The sequence below is a fragment of the Poecilia mexicana genome, unplaced genomic scaffold (genome assembly GCF_051168715.1).
Source record: "Poecilia mexicana isolate PSO_F unplaced genomic scaffold, ASM5116871v1 scaffold_17, whole genome shotgun sequence".
NCBI classification, from domain to species: Eukaryota; Metazoa; Chordata; class Actinopteri; order Cyprinodontiformes; family Poeciliidae; genus Poecilia; species Poecilia mexicana.
The window spans coordinates 26,938-42,757 of NW_028263386.1; the positions used below are offsets into that span (position 1 = coordinate 26,938).

At 39.2% G+C, this 15,820-nt stretch overlaps 1 protein-coding gene across 4 annotated transcripts in view; it reads right to left on the reverse strand.

The window, feature by feature from the left end:
- Positions 1–223: 223 nt before the first annotated feature.
- Positions 224–15,820, reverse strand: part of amph (amphiphysin) — a 56,079-nt gene continuing 40,482 nt past the window's right edge. For 2 of the 4 annotated variants that reach the window (XM_088015063.1, XM_015012550.2), the window contains 9 exons: positions 14,534–14,557; positions 12,759–12,995; positions 10,317–10,358; positions 9,698–9,964; positions 9,424–9,462; positions 1,793–1,843; positions 1,349–1,537; positions 1,164–1,265; positions 224–1,086 (listed from right to left, as the gene is read on the reverse strand). In XM_088015063.1, coding sequence (XP_087871189.1) covers positions 982–1,086; positions 1,164–1,265; positions 1,349–1,537; positions 1,793–1,843; positions 9,424–9,462; positions 9,698–9,964; positions 10,317–10,358; positions 12,759–12,995; positions 14,534–14,557 — 1,056 coding nt within the window. In that variant the 3' untranslated portion in view covers positions 224–981. Of the gene's footprint in view, positions 1,087–1,163; positions 1,266–1,348; positions 1,538–1,792; positions 1,844–9,414; positions 9,463–9,697; positions 9,965–10,316; positions 10,359–12,758; positions 12,996–14,533; positions 14,558–15,820 lie in introns of those variants that run through there. The other 2 variants (XM_088015064.1, XM_088015065.1) reach the window with 2 other exon arrangements.

A 15,820-nucleotide genomic window follows, 5' to 3' on the forward strand; every position in this document is an offset into this window, starting at 1 on the left:
AAATTAGGAAAAGAAAGGCCTAAAAAAATCAAGTGTTTTTTAATGTATTCTTCTCTTAAAGAGGGCATTATGGACTTACGATGTCTGTAGGTCTCAAACTCGCAAATCATGAAGCTTCAGCTGAAATTAGTTTTAACTAACAAATGTTCACCTGATTTATCACTTGTTGCAGTGGCATGTCTGTCTGATTCTGCAATCTAGGAGAGAGATATGCAACACAGTCTTGATTTATAAATGATGCTTTATTTGTTTTTTACACAGGTTAGATTTCTACATGACCTAAATGTCTACACGTAGCCAGTAATTTGCTAACAGGAGACACTTTATCTACTTGAGTCTTGAAGTCACATTGTCAATCATAACAATATTAAATTTTATATATTATTTATTTTCTTCTGTCCATTTCAACAAACAGGTTGACTTAGATTTTCATTAAGGAAAATTCTCTAATTTCAATCATGCTTGAAGTGATTTCCATAAATCCTCAGATAATTCATATCAGGATTCCAGAAACAAGAATCAAACATCCATCAACATGTATTAAACAATGAAATAGTGATTAAAGAACCACAGAAACAATGACCATTAAAATCAAGATACAGGATTCATTATTTTCGTATTACACATAAAAGCACTGAAACAGATCACTGCACAAAGTTTATCAGATTTTTCAAGTTAATTACAACACACAGCTACACATCACCTCATTAGTTTTACAGTTAAAAATGTTTGACATAATTTATGCTTTATGTTGTGTTTCAGCAAAAATTCTCCATTAAATATTTCTAGTTTTAATACAAGGAAACATGTAATTCAGAGAGAAGGTACAACAGGGTGACTTCATGCTGTTGTCATGTTCTAGCAGCTGTCAACACAACAGGGCTGCAGGTTAGTTTCCTGAAACTGAACAGCCTCAGCTACATGCTGTCTTGGCAGATTGCATAAATATTTGATAGATTCCTCTTTATCTCTTACATAAAGTTAATTCAAACGCTGGGTAAAGTTTTCAGGGAAAAGTCCTCTTTGTGCACCAACACCAAGGTTTGACCAGTCACTTTCTTTTACGCCTGTGAGCCAGCCTGCTTCCTGTAACACAAATATAATCAGATGAATGTTTAAATATTTCTTACTGCTTGTTTTCTTGCAGCTCTAGTTGCTCTTACTTGATCTTCCACTGAAGCAGTAGGCACCACCAAAACCACATCTCCTCTTTTCAGTTCAAGCTCATCTGAATTTGCAGCCTCAAAATCATGCATGGTCTCCACCTGAAGCATGAAAGCAATATCTAAGTAATGACTTAAATCCCAAACAGGTAAAAACTGTAGCAGCTTTGTTTTACAAGACGTGCCTTGTACAGAAAGTCATCAGGAAATCCTGAGCCTCCGCCTGATGGACTCATGTGTTTGAGGCCGCGGCTTTGTGGCGCCGCCCCGTCGTCGCCGACAGCTGTAGGTGAGATGATGTCAGCATCTCGGTCATCGTCACCTTCGTTACTGGAGGCAGGTTCAATCACTACAGAGGGGATGGGCATCTTCTCCTGTACAGAAGTCAGAGTTCAGTTTCAGGTTTATTTATCCAAGGACAAAATAGGAACAGTATCAACCATGAAAATTCAAGTCTTTTTAAACTCATTAGCTGGATTTATCCTGGTTATATTAATAGCTACAGAAATATTAAGATTAAACAAGAAAATGTTTGCGTGACAGGTGATGTTTCTAAATAGTGAATTATTATGTTAATAATTATGTTCCTTCTATTGATTTGGTCCTGAGCCGTGTCCAGTTGGGCTTACCGATGGAGCGGTCTCACCTCCAGATGATTTGGTCTCATCAGCCAGAGGAACCTGTTCAGACACTTCAGTTAAAATATTGCAATCAGATTCTATTTGTCTCATTAACAAACGAGCAGGACAGATTCTCAACTTCAAAATTACTGACAGATTGATTTCAGTGAAATAAAGGATAAAATTGATTTTAAAATGAGTAAATCTAATAAAACTGCTGGAAATTTCACTAATTCTCACTAAATTACTGACAAATAATCAGCATTGTTACTGATTTACTATAACTGTGAACCTTGATTTTAATCAAATTTTAAAATATTGGGCATCTCTCTCCATCTAACATGTTTGTAGTTAAAGAACGGGTTGCAACATCTGCAGGTGTCTTCTCACCAGTCCTGTTTAGTCCACTTTAATCAGACTAATTCGTTTGTCTAGAAAGCCCAATTCATTTGGGGAGTGTCATTGCAAATTTGAATTCCAAAATGGACTAAAAAAGCGAACTCTGAAAACCTCGGTCTCTGTCCTTCTGAAGTGAACTCTTAAAAGTTTGAAAGGCAGTGAGAATGCAACTGGACTGGAGACTGCTCTAAAAGCAGGAAGCGAACTACAGTGCAGGGCATTCTGGGTAATATATTACTCTCTGCTCTGTGAGATGTGTCGGTTGCCATGACAACGGGTCTGTGTGCCGACAGAGGAGAACAAGCAGAATATAAATGGTTTAAAGTTGTTTTCCTGTTTATCAGCTTATTTTCCCTTTGCTGTGGCGCTCTGCAACCAAACTAATCGCCTCGTTTGTTTGAACATAATCATCATATAGGATGACATATTTCATGCTCGTATATAAAAAGTATATGAGTAATGGTTTGTTACATTTTGACAAACTAATTTTAACAGCAGCAAATATGTAATATTAAATTATTCACATATATATAAAGGAGCAATTTGTTTAGTCCTCTCTTGCATCTTGACAGGAACCCAAACTGTTTATAGATTTATTATCAAGTAAGAGTTTATATTTTACATTAAAAACAAAATCAGGAATGTCCTCAGCTTTAGTTTAAGCCATGTTTATAGAAATCGGGTAAGAAATAAAGGCGCTGCGATCATTTTGTGACGGATTCCTGCTCATCCTGCAGTGGAACAGCCTGGTTTAGTGGACAGACTCACCAAGGATTAATGGGGCCTGCAGGAGTGTCGCTAGCGTTAGCAGCTAACAGGCGACGTCCAAACCAGTAATGTATATCAATGAAGAAATCCTACAACCGCTAAAATCTGACACTGCTCCGTTTTTGTTTACTTTTTGGGAAGAAGGAAGTTGCGCTGCTCTTCTTCAGAGGTTTGGTGTCGATTTCTTCAGTAGTTCCTGGTGCAGCGCCACCAGAGGCGACGGGAGGAACATCTTTTCAGTTAGTTTTAGTCGTTTGACACAGTGCAGTGTGAATGCGAACTACAGTTCTGAAAATGTAAGAAATGTTGCAACTTTAGTCCCCAATCGAACCGAGTCTACTGGACTATCCGGTGTGAAAAGACCCTTAATGTCAGAACATATCTAGGCAGTAAAGATGTCATTCTTCATGGTTTTTGCCCATCAACTCTGAATATTTTCTAAATAAATTAAGACCTTTAAAGAGCTAATCCTTACTAGGTCAAACCCAAATGAAGTTCATTTACACCAATGGACCACAAACTGATTTTTTTGTTCATCTTTACTGAAAAAAATACAATTTATAGGAGCATTAATCTCTAAAACAGGCTGCCAGTTTTTGTTCACTGCTGGTTCTTGTTCTGCTGGAGGTTTCTTCCTGTTAGCGGGGAGTTTTTCTGTCCACTGTTGCTACATGCATGCGCCATAGATATGAATATGTAAATGCCTCATTGAGCACTGAGCCCTACCGTTATGTCACTGTCATTAAAAATGTGGCAATAGAGCAGGGGTGTCAAACTCAATTTCACCGAGGGCCACTTCAGCATATTGGCCTCCCTCAACGGGCCACATTGACGGTACAAATCAGGAGTTCCCAGGTCCAGTCCTCTAGACTGCAACTTTTAGATGCATCCCTGCTAAAACACCCCAGACAAAAGGTTGACTTCCCTCATTCAGTTCTGTAGAGGCTTATAATGAGTCAATGGTCGAGGTGTGTTAGAGAAGGAACGCATCCAAAGCTGCAGATGGGAGCTCTGGAAAACTAGACTTGGGCAGCCCTAGCATAAATGTATGAAAATACAATGTTAAAAATAAATTGAACACCTCATATTGTTAAATAACGCTTTGGAGCGTCTGGTTAGGAAGCCCATTCAAAACCTTTGGTTGAAATGGCGCGTTAAATTCAAGTCTCCACTACAGACCAGAGAAAACTAAAGAGAATGCAACGTTGTGTTAATCCATTTGAGGAGCCGGCAGTTTATCTGGAGGAAATAAATGACGATGCAAAAGTTAATTAGACTGTAACCTGCGCAGTCTGCTGATCAACCACTGCGGACTGTGAAGAATTAGAAACCGCTGGAAGTAACTGATCCAGAAGATTTAACAAATGGAGCCTTCTGGGTGGAAGTTACCCAGGAGAGCCGCTCTGGAGGAGCTGCAGACGTAACATCATCTGTCCGTTTCGGAGAAGCGAAACCACGCAAAAAAAAAAAAAATCCTGGTAGAAGCGCACACCGGACCGCACAGGGTAAAACACTCAGAGTCCAGTTGATCTGTTTGGATCAGACAGATCCAACTGACTGATGAATTAGCGCAGATTTTTCTGCAGATGGGAACCAGGAGGAAGTTGTTCAGACCCCAGCGGGTGAAGTGATGCTAATTTAAGTAAATTCGCTTAATTCAATTTATTAAAAGTTATTGGGGCCTCAGTCAGTGGTTTTTGTCACTATGAGTAAATGTAGATGCATTTATCTGCTTAATTTGTGATGGGATCAGGATTCACGGTGAATATTCACTAAACCGCATAAAATGCGACTAAATAGCGATGTTAATATGATTGTAATTTCATGGATAAAAATAGTACAGGACCGATTTTTTTATGTTGTTGGTCAAGATAACGGAAAACAAAAAAGTCTAGCGCCACCTGCCGCCCTGACACCAACTCACACATCTACATTCAGTCTTACTTGTAAATCGATTTTTCTTTTCTTGGACGTTTTGATGTTAGCTTGTCTATGTCTCAGTTTTATTCGCTGGAAAAATCAATAAGCAGCTTGAGGTGACTCTGCTGCTCTCTAGTGGCGAGAAGCCGTAATGTTAGCTGGTAACAATCGGAATGCATTATGGGAAATGTAGTTTGTAGTTAATTCGTGCTCAAAACCTATTTTAAGTCAATCATGCGCCTATAAAATGCTGGGGGGGCCACATAAAATGACATGGTGGGCCACTTGAGTTTGACACATGTGCAATGCAGCGATCGGAGCTCCATAATTCACATGTTGCTGGACTTGTTTCAACCGTTTCACATTACAAGCTTAAAGAAATATTTATGTAACTAAATTGGCCTGAAGGAACCGCTGATTGGAATTTCCTTAGCTAACTTTTGTCACACTGTGTAGGTTTTCTAATGAGAAACTGCCGTTAGAAGGGAAGTGTGTTAAAGAGTGGAGGATTTTCAGGACAGGTCAGTGAGGATCTGAGCTGGAGCTGCTTTTATCGAGGGTGATGTTTCGCAGTTCAGCTTCACAATCTCGTTTAACTATAAAGATGCTATGAGTCAGAGACCCAAAGTCCTGAAAATACATTTCTTCAGAATGTGAAGGAATCAGAGGTGAATTTTCTATTACACTTGATTATTTGTTCAAAATATTTGACAGAATTAATAGTGTTTTAAGTAAGAAAATCTGGTTCCAAATTATATTCATGGTTCAATCAACATAATCTCTTAAGTAGGATATTTCTATTGAAACATATTACACTTAAGTTGAATTAAATAACTTAGCTTCTAGTTCTTTAAACACAGCTAGTCTCTCTGTGGACTGAGCAGGCATTCACAGGGGGTCGTGGCTCTGTGTGACTTTAACCTTTTGACCACCTTCATAAGATTCAACAGCTGGTTTAAAAAAATCTGGTCTTGTCGCTGAACCAGTTTCCTCCCAGGTAGGTTAATAAAAAACATCTGTCTCCACTCATAAGAAAATAACGCTTCTTTGATCTAAAAAAAACAAAAACAGGTTTTTACTGGAACATAGTGAATTAGATTTAAATTAACTAGCTAAGGACACTCCCCGAATTTGAATACAGCAGAGAAGAGAAACACGCCCTCCTTTAAAAGTATAGGACCCAGAACATTAACTTCAGATCGCTCCGGGGTTACCCCTGATGCTGTCTGTGGGGAACGGTGCGTCGGTGAAATGCTTCCCCATAAGTTTGTCTTGGTGTTTGTGGAGTAAGGTTGAATCGGTTGCTGGTTTGTAATTTTATTATGAGTTATGTCACCTTCATTAGTTTGTTTGTCTAATAAATCTTATGATTGCACTTAGGGGGTTAGCGTTTGTCTTTGTCTTTTTTCCTGTTTTGGGATTTTTCCCTATTCTATTTGTCTCAGGTAAATTAATGTCTGTTTTAGTGTGTTTGAAGTGTCTGTGTTGTCGATGTGATTTTATACTTTTAAATGTTGGAATAAACTCTGAAAATGTATGGCGTGGAGTGTTGATTGTTATCTCTGTGTGGCTTTTGCTTCCATGCACGGCATCATTGAATCCAGGAGGACGAGAGAATACGAGTCAGAAGTTAATGATTTTATTCTCTTACAACTGTTGGAGAATTTGTCTTTTATCCTTGGCTTTAGCCTGTGTCCACCAATACAACTAAGAATTCACTGGACTGCTCCCAGTTTGACCAGCAGACTGAACCCTGCCTGGGCACTGTGTTCCCAGTATAACATAAATAAAAACACACTTTTTTCCTTTCACTTTGTGTATTTTTACGTGAAATATTTCCATCTGAAATATTAGGGACATTTTACATAATAAAATAAAAATAATTTAGTCTGTTCTACAACTTTGTATTTTTATATGTTTTAGTGATGTAAAGCACTTTCAACTGCCTTGTTGCTGAAATGTGCAATACAAATAAACTTGATTGAAATCTTTATCACACATCGTCTATGACATATACTGTAATGAATATTTTTTTCCTGAAAAGTAAAAATTTGCATTTACAATATCTAAAAAATAAAAGGAAACTACACAATTGCATAATTTAAAGTGCCTTTGCATTTTCAAGACATGAAGAAAAAAAACGTAAACATGTTTATGAATGTGTGTGTGTGTGTGTGTGTGTGTGTGTGTGTGTGTGTGTGTGTGTTTTCATCAACACCAACCCAGATAGTGAGAGAAGGTAATTCAATGCTGAAAAATGGCCAAAAAGGTTGACATTTGGTTAAAGTCAATGACTGACGGTGGATCAACCATCAATCGTCCAATTCTACCCAATTAACCAATGTTGAAAAGATTCACTGACTGTTGTTTTGTGGTCGAACCCTAATTATTGAAATGCCAACATCTAATCAACATCTGATCAATGTATAGTTTGTCGCACCCCTTCTCCTCCTTCAGCTCTGGATCAGAGCATTTCACTATCGATCAGGTTTATCACGTTTTAAATTCAGCTTTATATGTTGAGAACAGTGGGTTATAATTCCTTTCTGTACATTTTCTTACTTATCTGTAAATATTACTGTTTGTGCATAATGTGTTGAGACAAAAACATCTACAGTCACGACCAGCAGTCAGTGGTCCACCTCCCCCTTTTCACACTGTGTTGCAAAACTTTTCAAATGTTTTTTATCGTCTTCCTTCCTTCCTCTTATCTTTTAGTTTTTCAGCTGCTGCTCAGCAGTTTGACCAAAAGCCGACTGACAAGGAATACAGCAAAACTGTCAAGAAGCAGCTTCATTATGCACCAGAACAGGAAGAAGGCATGAAGGAACCAAAGTGATGCCAACCAGAGTCAAACCTGAGTTACCCCAACTTGTTCTGTTCCCCTGGTTCATACAGGAAAACACTACAAGTTTCCTGTACTTGTACATCCAGTACAAAGCTGAACCTCATGGACGCTGTTCTTCATGGAAAATAGACTGTTGTTCTGACAGTTAAAAATGAGTCAAATATGTTTACAGATTTATGCCTATTTTCCTAAATAAAATGTATTGTTAATAGGGCTGAAACGATTCCTCGAATGATTCGAGTACCTCGATTACTAAAATATTCGTTTACAACAGCCCTAATTGTTAATGCCATGTTGTCATTTTTTAAGTTTGTGTACACACATTTTTGGAAATATGTTAATGTAACATAATTTTGAATGACATATTCCCATCATCTGCCAACAATTCTGAGTGTTTAACACCAGTGAAGAAACTTTTAATGGTATTGTAACACTGCGTAGTGATATCTAAATCCGTGTCACCATAAAATAAGAGGTCGTGGGTAGAGAAGGAGCAGACACTGAGAGGGAATAGCGTAGCTTTGCAGACTTTTATTCAACCGTCTAACCGAACAGCCTAACGTCTCCGCCCCTCATAAGAAGGAGCCCCAACGAAGAAAGAAAAAAAAAAACCTCAAAGAAGAAAGAAATATATCCTCTGGAAGGCACAGCGCCCCCACTCATCCATGCAACATCCCCAGCAAATAACCAATCTCACATAAAACCATATTAATTGAAAAGGAAAAATAAATCATCTTATAGTGTGTTATGATGTAGACCTTTCAAATGGACATAAATCAATATTGATTCCTTAACTTTGATTCAATAAAAAGTAAACCCAAATGTGCATTTAGATCCACATTCAGATGGTTGAATCAACATTGATATCGTCAGTTATGTTTGAAACGTTGATTCAACAAGTGAGTCACTGACAGCTTTCAATATCGTTTCAATGTCAGGCTTCAATATGAATTCAATATTTCTGCCTCACCATATTTCAATGTTGATTCGCTCATATTTTGCTATCCAGGAATCTAAAAACCACTTCTCAGAATCAGTTGTATCAAATGCCAACATTGTGCTCTTTATTCAGAAAACTAAAAAACAATCACATCAAAAAGTTAAAAATGTTCTTTAATGCTTTCTTAGATTCCCAAATATGTTAGTGTGTATGTGTGTGAGAGAGAGAATGTGACAATGACAGGCATTAACTTAAAATACTTTGTAGCACGGTGCTTTATTAAGTTTGGTCCATTTACTTGTATTAGCTTACTGGCAGATGCGCCCCATTCAATATGGCGGACGCTGTGACGTTTGGCACCAACGGGCCGACCCACTCCTTGAGGCATCTACGTATTCATGTTTATGACATGCCTAGTATGAGGGATTGCTGTAATATTAACATCACAATGCAAGCGATTGTTGCCCCCTGCTGGTCAGTAGGAGTCATACTGCAAGTCAACAACTCAATGCAATCTGCTGGGTTTAGTAAGAGAGATTTTTTTTTAATCTACTTTGAATAATTAATTGAGCATTCTGCACTGTTTGATAAATGTGGTCAAATGTAATGCAAGTGTGGTTGAATTGAAACAATCTTTGCTTTGTAAAAGGCCTCGAGAAGACATTTGTTGTGAATAAATAAACAGAATTAAATTGAACAGGAAATGTTGAAGACTAATTAGTGAAAATTTAACAAGACATATAAAAAGTAATTGATTTAACAAACCTCAGCAGGCTCTGGCTTCTCCGGACTTCCAGCTTTAGCCTTTGGAGAGAAACACAACAAATGAAAAGGCTAACAAGAGAAGGAGCCATGTTGGAAGATCTAAATGTTCTGGTGAAGAATATCAACGCTGATGTTGCTGATCAAGAAGGAACCTTCACATTAACCTGGCCATTTAGGGAGACTTTAAAATGATGATGATGATGATCAGATTGATGATGATGATGATGATGATGATGATGATGGTATTAATCGGTTTTGGAGCATTTCTACTCACAGCTGGCTCTTCCTCCTGCTGATTCTCTGAAGGTTTGTCGTCCTCTTCACCATCAGTAGGAGCCTCATGTTCTTTGGCTTTACCAGCAGGAGGAGCTGGAGCTTCCTCCACGTTTGATTCCGGATGCTGCTGTTCAAAGTCTTCATCAGCAGGAAGAGATGGACTCGCACACTGTTCTCCAGCAGGGGGTGCTGTACCCTCTTTGAATTCATTGGCTGTTTGTATCAGTGATGCTGCAGGAACTTCTTCTGTTGATTCACTCTCATTCTTCAGCAGAGAAACACTTTTTGAGCTCAAAGTGAGTTTAGTCACTCACTCTGCTACCTGAGGTTCCACAGAAATCAGCCCAACAATCCGAAGAAGTAACTTTTTCTAAGTTGACATGATTTAAAGACTTCTCCAGAATTAAATCTACTATCTTAAGTAAAACTTACACATCCACTAAAACAGTCTCTTCTAATTTTAACCTACAAAGGTTAAATGATGAAACAAGCTAATCTCTACCAACTGAAGCCTCATAACAAAAACTTTTTTATATTTAAGGAAGAAAAGCTGTTTGTTTCAGAAACAAAAATAAACATTATTTTACAAATAAACACATTAATGTTGAGAAACTCACCATGTTATCAAAATCTGTAAAAAATGATGGAGCTGCAGCATCCTGAAGGTTGCATGAAACAAAAACAGAAAATAAGTTAATTATAAGCAGTAATTCTTAACATAAATCAGGGATAAAGACTAAAGAGTGAAATGAGGACAGACTAACAAACACCAGGAAAGGAGGAAGAAGCTGATCTTTTATCTACTAGGATATTTTGATCTACATGCTGGTTGGGTGACAGTCCTCTTTAAAAGTTACTTCTGTCAAGTACAAAGCTCACTATCTGATGTCTGTTGTCCTGAAGATAAAACATTGTGTGATCATAAAAAATCATGTTACTATTAATGTGGAGTAAGATAAAAAACATTTGGAAAAAAATATTTAAAACTGTACAGAGTAATTAACACTGAAGTAATGAAAGTCTAGATATAATATACATTGAACACAGAGTTCAACAAGCAGAAATGATAAATATCTGAAACCTCTCCTTTGTTCATCACTTCACCATTGATTTAGTGACCTATAAAGGTCTATTAAATCAACAGTCTCCTAAATTAAACTTCAGAGATACTCAATGACAGTTTGTGGGGTATGAAGCTAGCTGAGGTTAAAAGATGGTTTGAATGTAAAATGGGAATGACGGTACCAACAGAAGACTTTTAGAGACAGGAAATAGGATGAGAAGGAGCTCAGGCTGGGATCCTGGTTCTACAAATATTTGATTCAGTTCCTTAGTCTGTGAAAGGGTAAAAGAAAGGAGTGGACTTGTATTGACCTATTTACTACTGTACACTAGTCTACCATACTGGAGGAGGAAGAAGGAAGGTAAAGTACCTCTTCCTTTCCTGTATCTAGCTCTTGGTACAACTTTCCCAATCTCCGGTTTGCAGCCTCATCTTCGGACATATCTGAATTTTCTTGCTCTTTGTGATATCTGGGTTTGGTAACTTCTTTCTTTCCCTCTGCTGCAGTTCCACACATGTAGTTTGGGTAAGTGACAGTAGAGTTGAAGCCATGTCTGTCACTATGAACCAAGGTGTTGGAAAATGGATCTTCAGTTCCTGAGGCAGCTGTTGGACAGCTGTTAGCAAAATGGTCTGAATTCTGCCCACATTCAGCAATTTCACCAACCACAACACTGCAGCTCCCTAAAGTTCCAGCAAATCGGTCGAACCCAGCAACACCCTCATTGTCTTTAAGCTGGGTTTTAGGAAATGTTTCGGATCCAAACCCAACTCCACCCTGCGACTCTGCGAACGGATCCGATTCAAACCCAACTCCACCCTGCGACTCTGCCAAAGGATCCGATTCAAACCCAACTCCACCCTGCGACTCTGCCAAAGGATCCGATTCAAACCCAACTCCACCCTGCGACTCTGCGAACGGATCCGATTCAAACCCAACTCCACCCTGCGACTCTGCGAACGGATCCGATTCAAACCCAACTCCACCCTGCGACTCTGCGAACGGATCCGATTCAAACCCAACTCCACCCTGCGACTCTGCGAACGGATCCGATTCAAACCCAACTCCACCCTGCGACTCTGCCAAAGGATCCGATTCAAACCCAACTCCACCCTGCGACTCTGCCAAAGGATCCGATTCAAACCCAACTCCACCCTGCGACTCTGCGAACGGATCCGATTCAAACCCAACTCCACCCTGCGACTCTGCGAACGGATCCGATTCAAACCCAACTCCACCCTGCGACTCTGCGAACGGATCCGATTCAAACCCAACTCCACCCTGCGACTCTGCGAACGGATCCGATTCAAACCCAACTCCACCCTGCGACTCTGCGAACGGATCCGATTCAAACCCAACTCCACCCTGCGACTCTGCGAACGGATCCGATTCAAACCCAACTCCACCCTGCGACTCTGCGAACGGATCCGATTCAAACCCAACTCCACCCTGCGACTCTGCTAACGGATCCGATTCAAACCCAACTCCACCCTGCGATTCGCCAAACAGAAATAAATCCAGCTCAGCAGGGTCAGAATCAACTGTTTTGGCAAGCAGCTCTTCATGTTCCCATCCTACTCTTTCAGATATATTTCTACAAAGTGATGTTGGATGGCTTTGTTTTCCCAATTCATTTCTATCTGTTTCACCTTCCTGGTTCTCCACAATGTTCCCAGGGAGTTGATATTCGTTAGATAGGTCATCATCTGCACTCATCCAGCCTCCACCCTGGCCACCATCAGCCCATTCTTCAGCTGTCTCATACTCGGACCCAGACCCATCCAGAGACCTCGACCTCTTATCGCTTCTGTCGCCTGTGCCATCCTCAATCTCTTCACCAAACTCATTGGTGAAGAGAAGTCCTGGAGTAGATTTTCTACGATTTTCCAGTACCACGTCTTCACTGGATATTTCTACCTGGTCAGTCTCATCTTTAGCATTACTAACTGTAGATGGATGAAGGTCGGAGTGAGTCAGGGTTTCCCAGCTGCTAACCTCATCTCTCTCGTCTCTTGGCTTACTGTCCTGGACAGCAGTTGTGTCTCCACCTGGTAGTGAGCTTTCCGCCTGGGGCCAGCACTCAGTTCCACCCTGAAAACCGACCTGCTCCCCCTCTGGCATGTCAGCCAGAGTTCCTGAAGCAACCGGGACTGTAGCTGAAGCAACATCTCCATTTGCTGACATCGAACCAAAGTCTGCAGACCAGTCAGCAACAAATCCAGCATCAGCAGCCTGTTGGAGCAACACAAAGAATTTGGGTTAATGACTGACCCTTGCTCTATAGAGAAACAGTGAAAAGATTTATGGAATCATTGACACCTGATGTCAGTGGTAACCTATGTTAAGATTACTACATGTGATTAAGGAGTTAAGACAAACATGACTAAACTGGCTCAATTAAACATTTACTTCAAAAACCTTCTCTCCATCAAGATGATTTACAGACCTATATCAAATCTGTCTTAAATCTTCCTTTCAGATCTAAAATCTTTCAGAAAATAGTTGCTGATAAAGTGTGAGCATCTGAACATCTAAACCAGGAGACTCAAACTGCATTCCTTGAGAGCCGGAGTCCTGCCATTTTTTTTGGGAACCTTTGTAATTTAATTGATTTGAATACTACTTAACACTGATTTATTACGACATAAAATGGGTTTGGTGACATGATTAAACCTTGAACTTCATAGACAAGTGCATCCAATCAATTTATTTAATGGCACCTCCATTTATTACTGTTGGTGCAGTTTGGTGTGATGCTAGACTGATACAAACCTTTGATAGATCTGTAGCACAAGTCCAAGGTCACAACAAAGGATGTTATACTTGGCTGCAAAAACAACACATCATTCCAAGATAAAAAAAAAATTGCTGCCCACCATAGAATTTGGTGGAGGTTCCATCATGCTTTGGGGTGGTGTGGCCAAAGTCGGTAGTGGGAATCTCATTAAAGTTAAGGTGTGTTTCTTTTGTGCCATATACCATAAAAGGTGCCCAGCCCCCATGAGGTTATAAGACAAACTCCCAAAGATACAGACAATATTAACATTATTCCCTCTTAAAGTGTCCTGATTTGAAGATGCCAAGCTTATATTTCAGTAGTGAAATGAGGATAATTCAATTAAGAGAAAATGTGCAACATGCATGAAAAAAAAATTGGAAGATATTTGGAAACCCCAAAAGTAAAATCACATTAACATTTAGTAGATGCTCCTTTTACAGAAATAACAGCCTCTAGACGCTTACACAGCTTCTAATGAGTGTTTGGTTCCTGGATGAAGGATCCAAACACTCCATCCAGGACCATTCCTTCTCACAAAACATCTCTAGTTCAGATAGGCTTGATGGTTGCCCAGCATGGACAACCCACTTCAAATCATCTCACAGATGTAATGATATTCAGGTCTGGGATGACCTCTGCAGAACAGACTATTTGTTCCTCTGCATGAATGTCTGAATAGATTTGGATGAGTGTTTGGTTAGAATACCCACCCCCAGCGTAACTTTGAATTGTGACTAATCATTGAACATTATACTCAGTAATCTGCTGAAATTTAGTGGAATCCATGTGACCCCTAACTAACTGTGTCTATCTATTATTTGATATATCAAACTAATATAGCTGATCCAAACACCCAAAGATTAGAATATGAAAATAATTAAGATTATCAGAGGTGCCCAAATTTTTCATATGACTGTACTTTGAAATCACAGATGCCCAAGACAACAGATAAAGAAGTGAAGAGTATCAGTCTGCTGAGATTAATACTTACAGGCTCAGTAGGTTGGGCATTTCCCTAAAAGAGAGAACAGAAAGTGGCTCATATTAATACACAAATTCCTCTAGCCTGTTCAATCATTATGATGTAGAAAAGCTGCCATAATTTAAGAAGAGATGGAATTACTTTATAATCACCAACATCAGATGGAAATAGCTTCATTTTACCAACAGACTTGGAAATCTGCTGTGTTCCTCATTTAAACAACCACAATATTCTCCAACTGGCTGAATTCTTTATTTTACAAACTACTGAGGACATGGAGAAGATTTCTACGGAGGCTCCAGGGATGTGGGGAATTTAATGTACTGATCAGTTCATGCGGCATAACTGAATACTGTAAGCCTTTCTTACGGGCCGCCGTACTTTTCCTTAATACAAGGTTATGTAAGGTTTATATATATATTTCACAAATATATTTCAGATATTTGTGAAATATCTGAAGTTTTATATCTTTTTCTTTAGTATAGAAAGGCACCACAAACCTATGATATAAACAGAAACTTTCCGTAAGAAGGAAAGAAATAAAATACATCCAAACTATTTGGACTGTTTGAGTTATTATCGTGGGGTAATAAATCATCTGACAGTCTGATTGTGTCTCTGTTGTATCTGAATGGTTTGAAGGGCCGTTTCCATGTGGTTTCATCTCAACCTTAACAGACATAAACATCCAGACAATAATCAACTTTTTTTTGCACCAAAGAGTCAATAACAATAAACACGTTTTCACTGAGGCTCTGTAAGAGCCATATGAATGAAATAAGTAATTATTGATATGACAGGAGCACGTGGCTTTGACACCTGGGTGGTGGGTGTGTCGATGTGACGTCACCAGGTATGAATGGGAAGGTGACTGGCTTTGTGTGTATGAGGAAGCAGCACTTGTGCATAGTTTCTCCTGGTCAGTCTGTGTCGCAGTCCTTGCAAAGTTTGAAGCATGATAATCAAAATTGAATAAATCGATAATCATGACAGAACAAAGAAGTGGCCTGGAGATGATTGACACACGGACAGATGAGATTCCCTGAATTAACCCAGTGGGGCCCTCTATCACCATTTAGGCTCTTTACATATGTATATATGTGAAATGTTAAATTGACATTCGTGACTGTATACAAAATAGACCAGCAAATATTGCAGTAAGCATATTGAAGGGAACGCAAAACAAAAAAAAAAATCCCCATGTCCCCTCCAGGGCTCCATAGATTTCAACTCAAAATCTCGAATTAGACACTTTAATGAGACATGGTTCAGGACAAGGGCTAGTGTTAGAGTAAG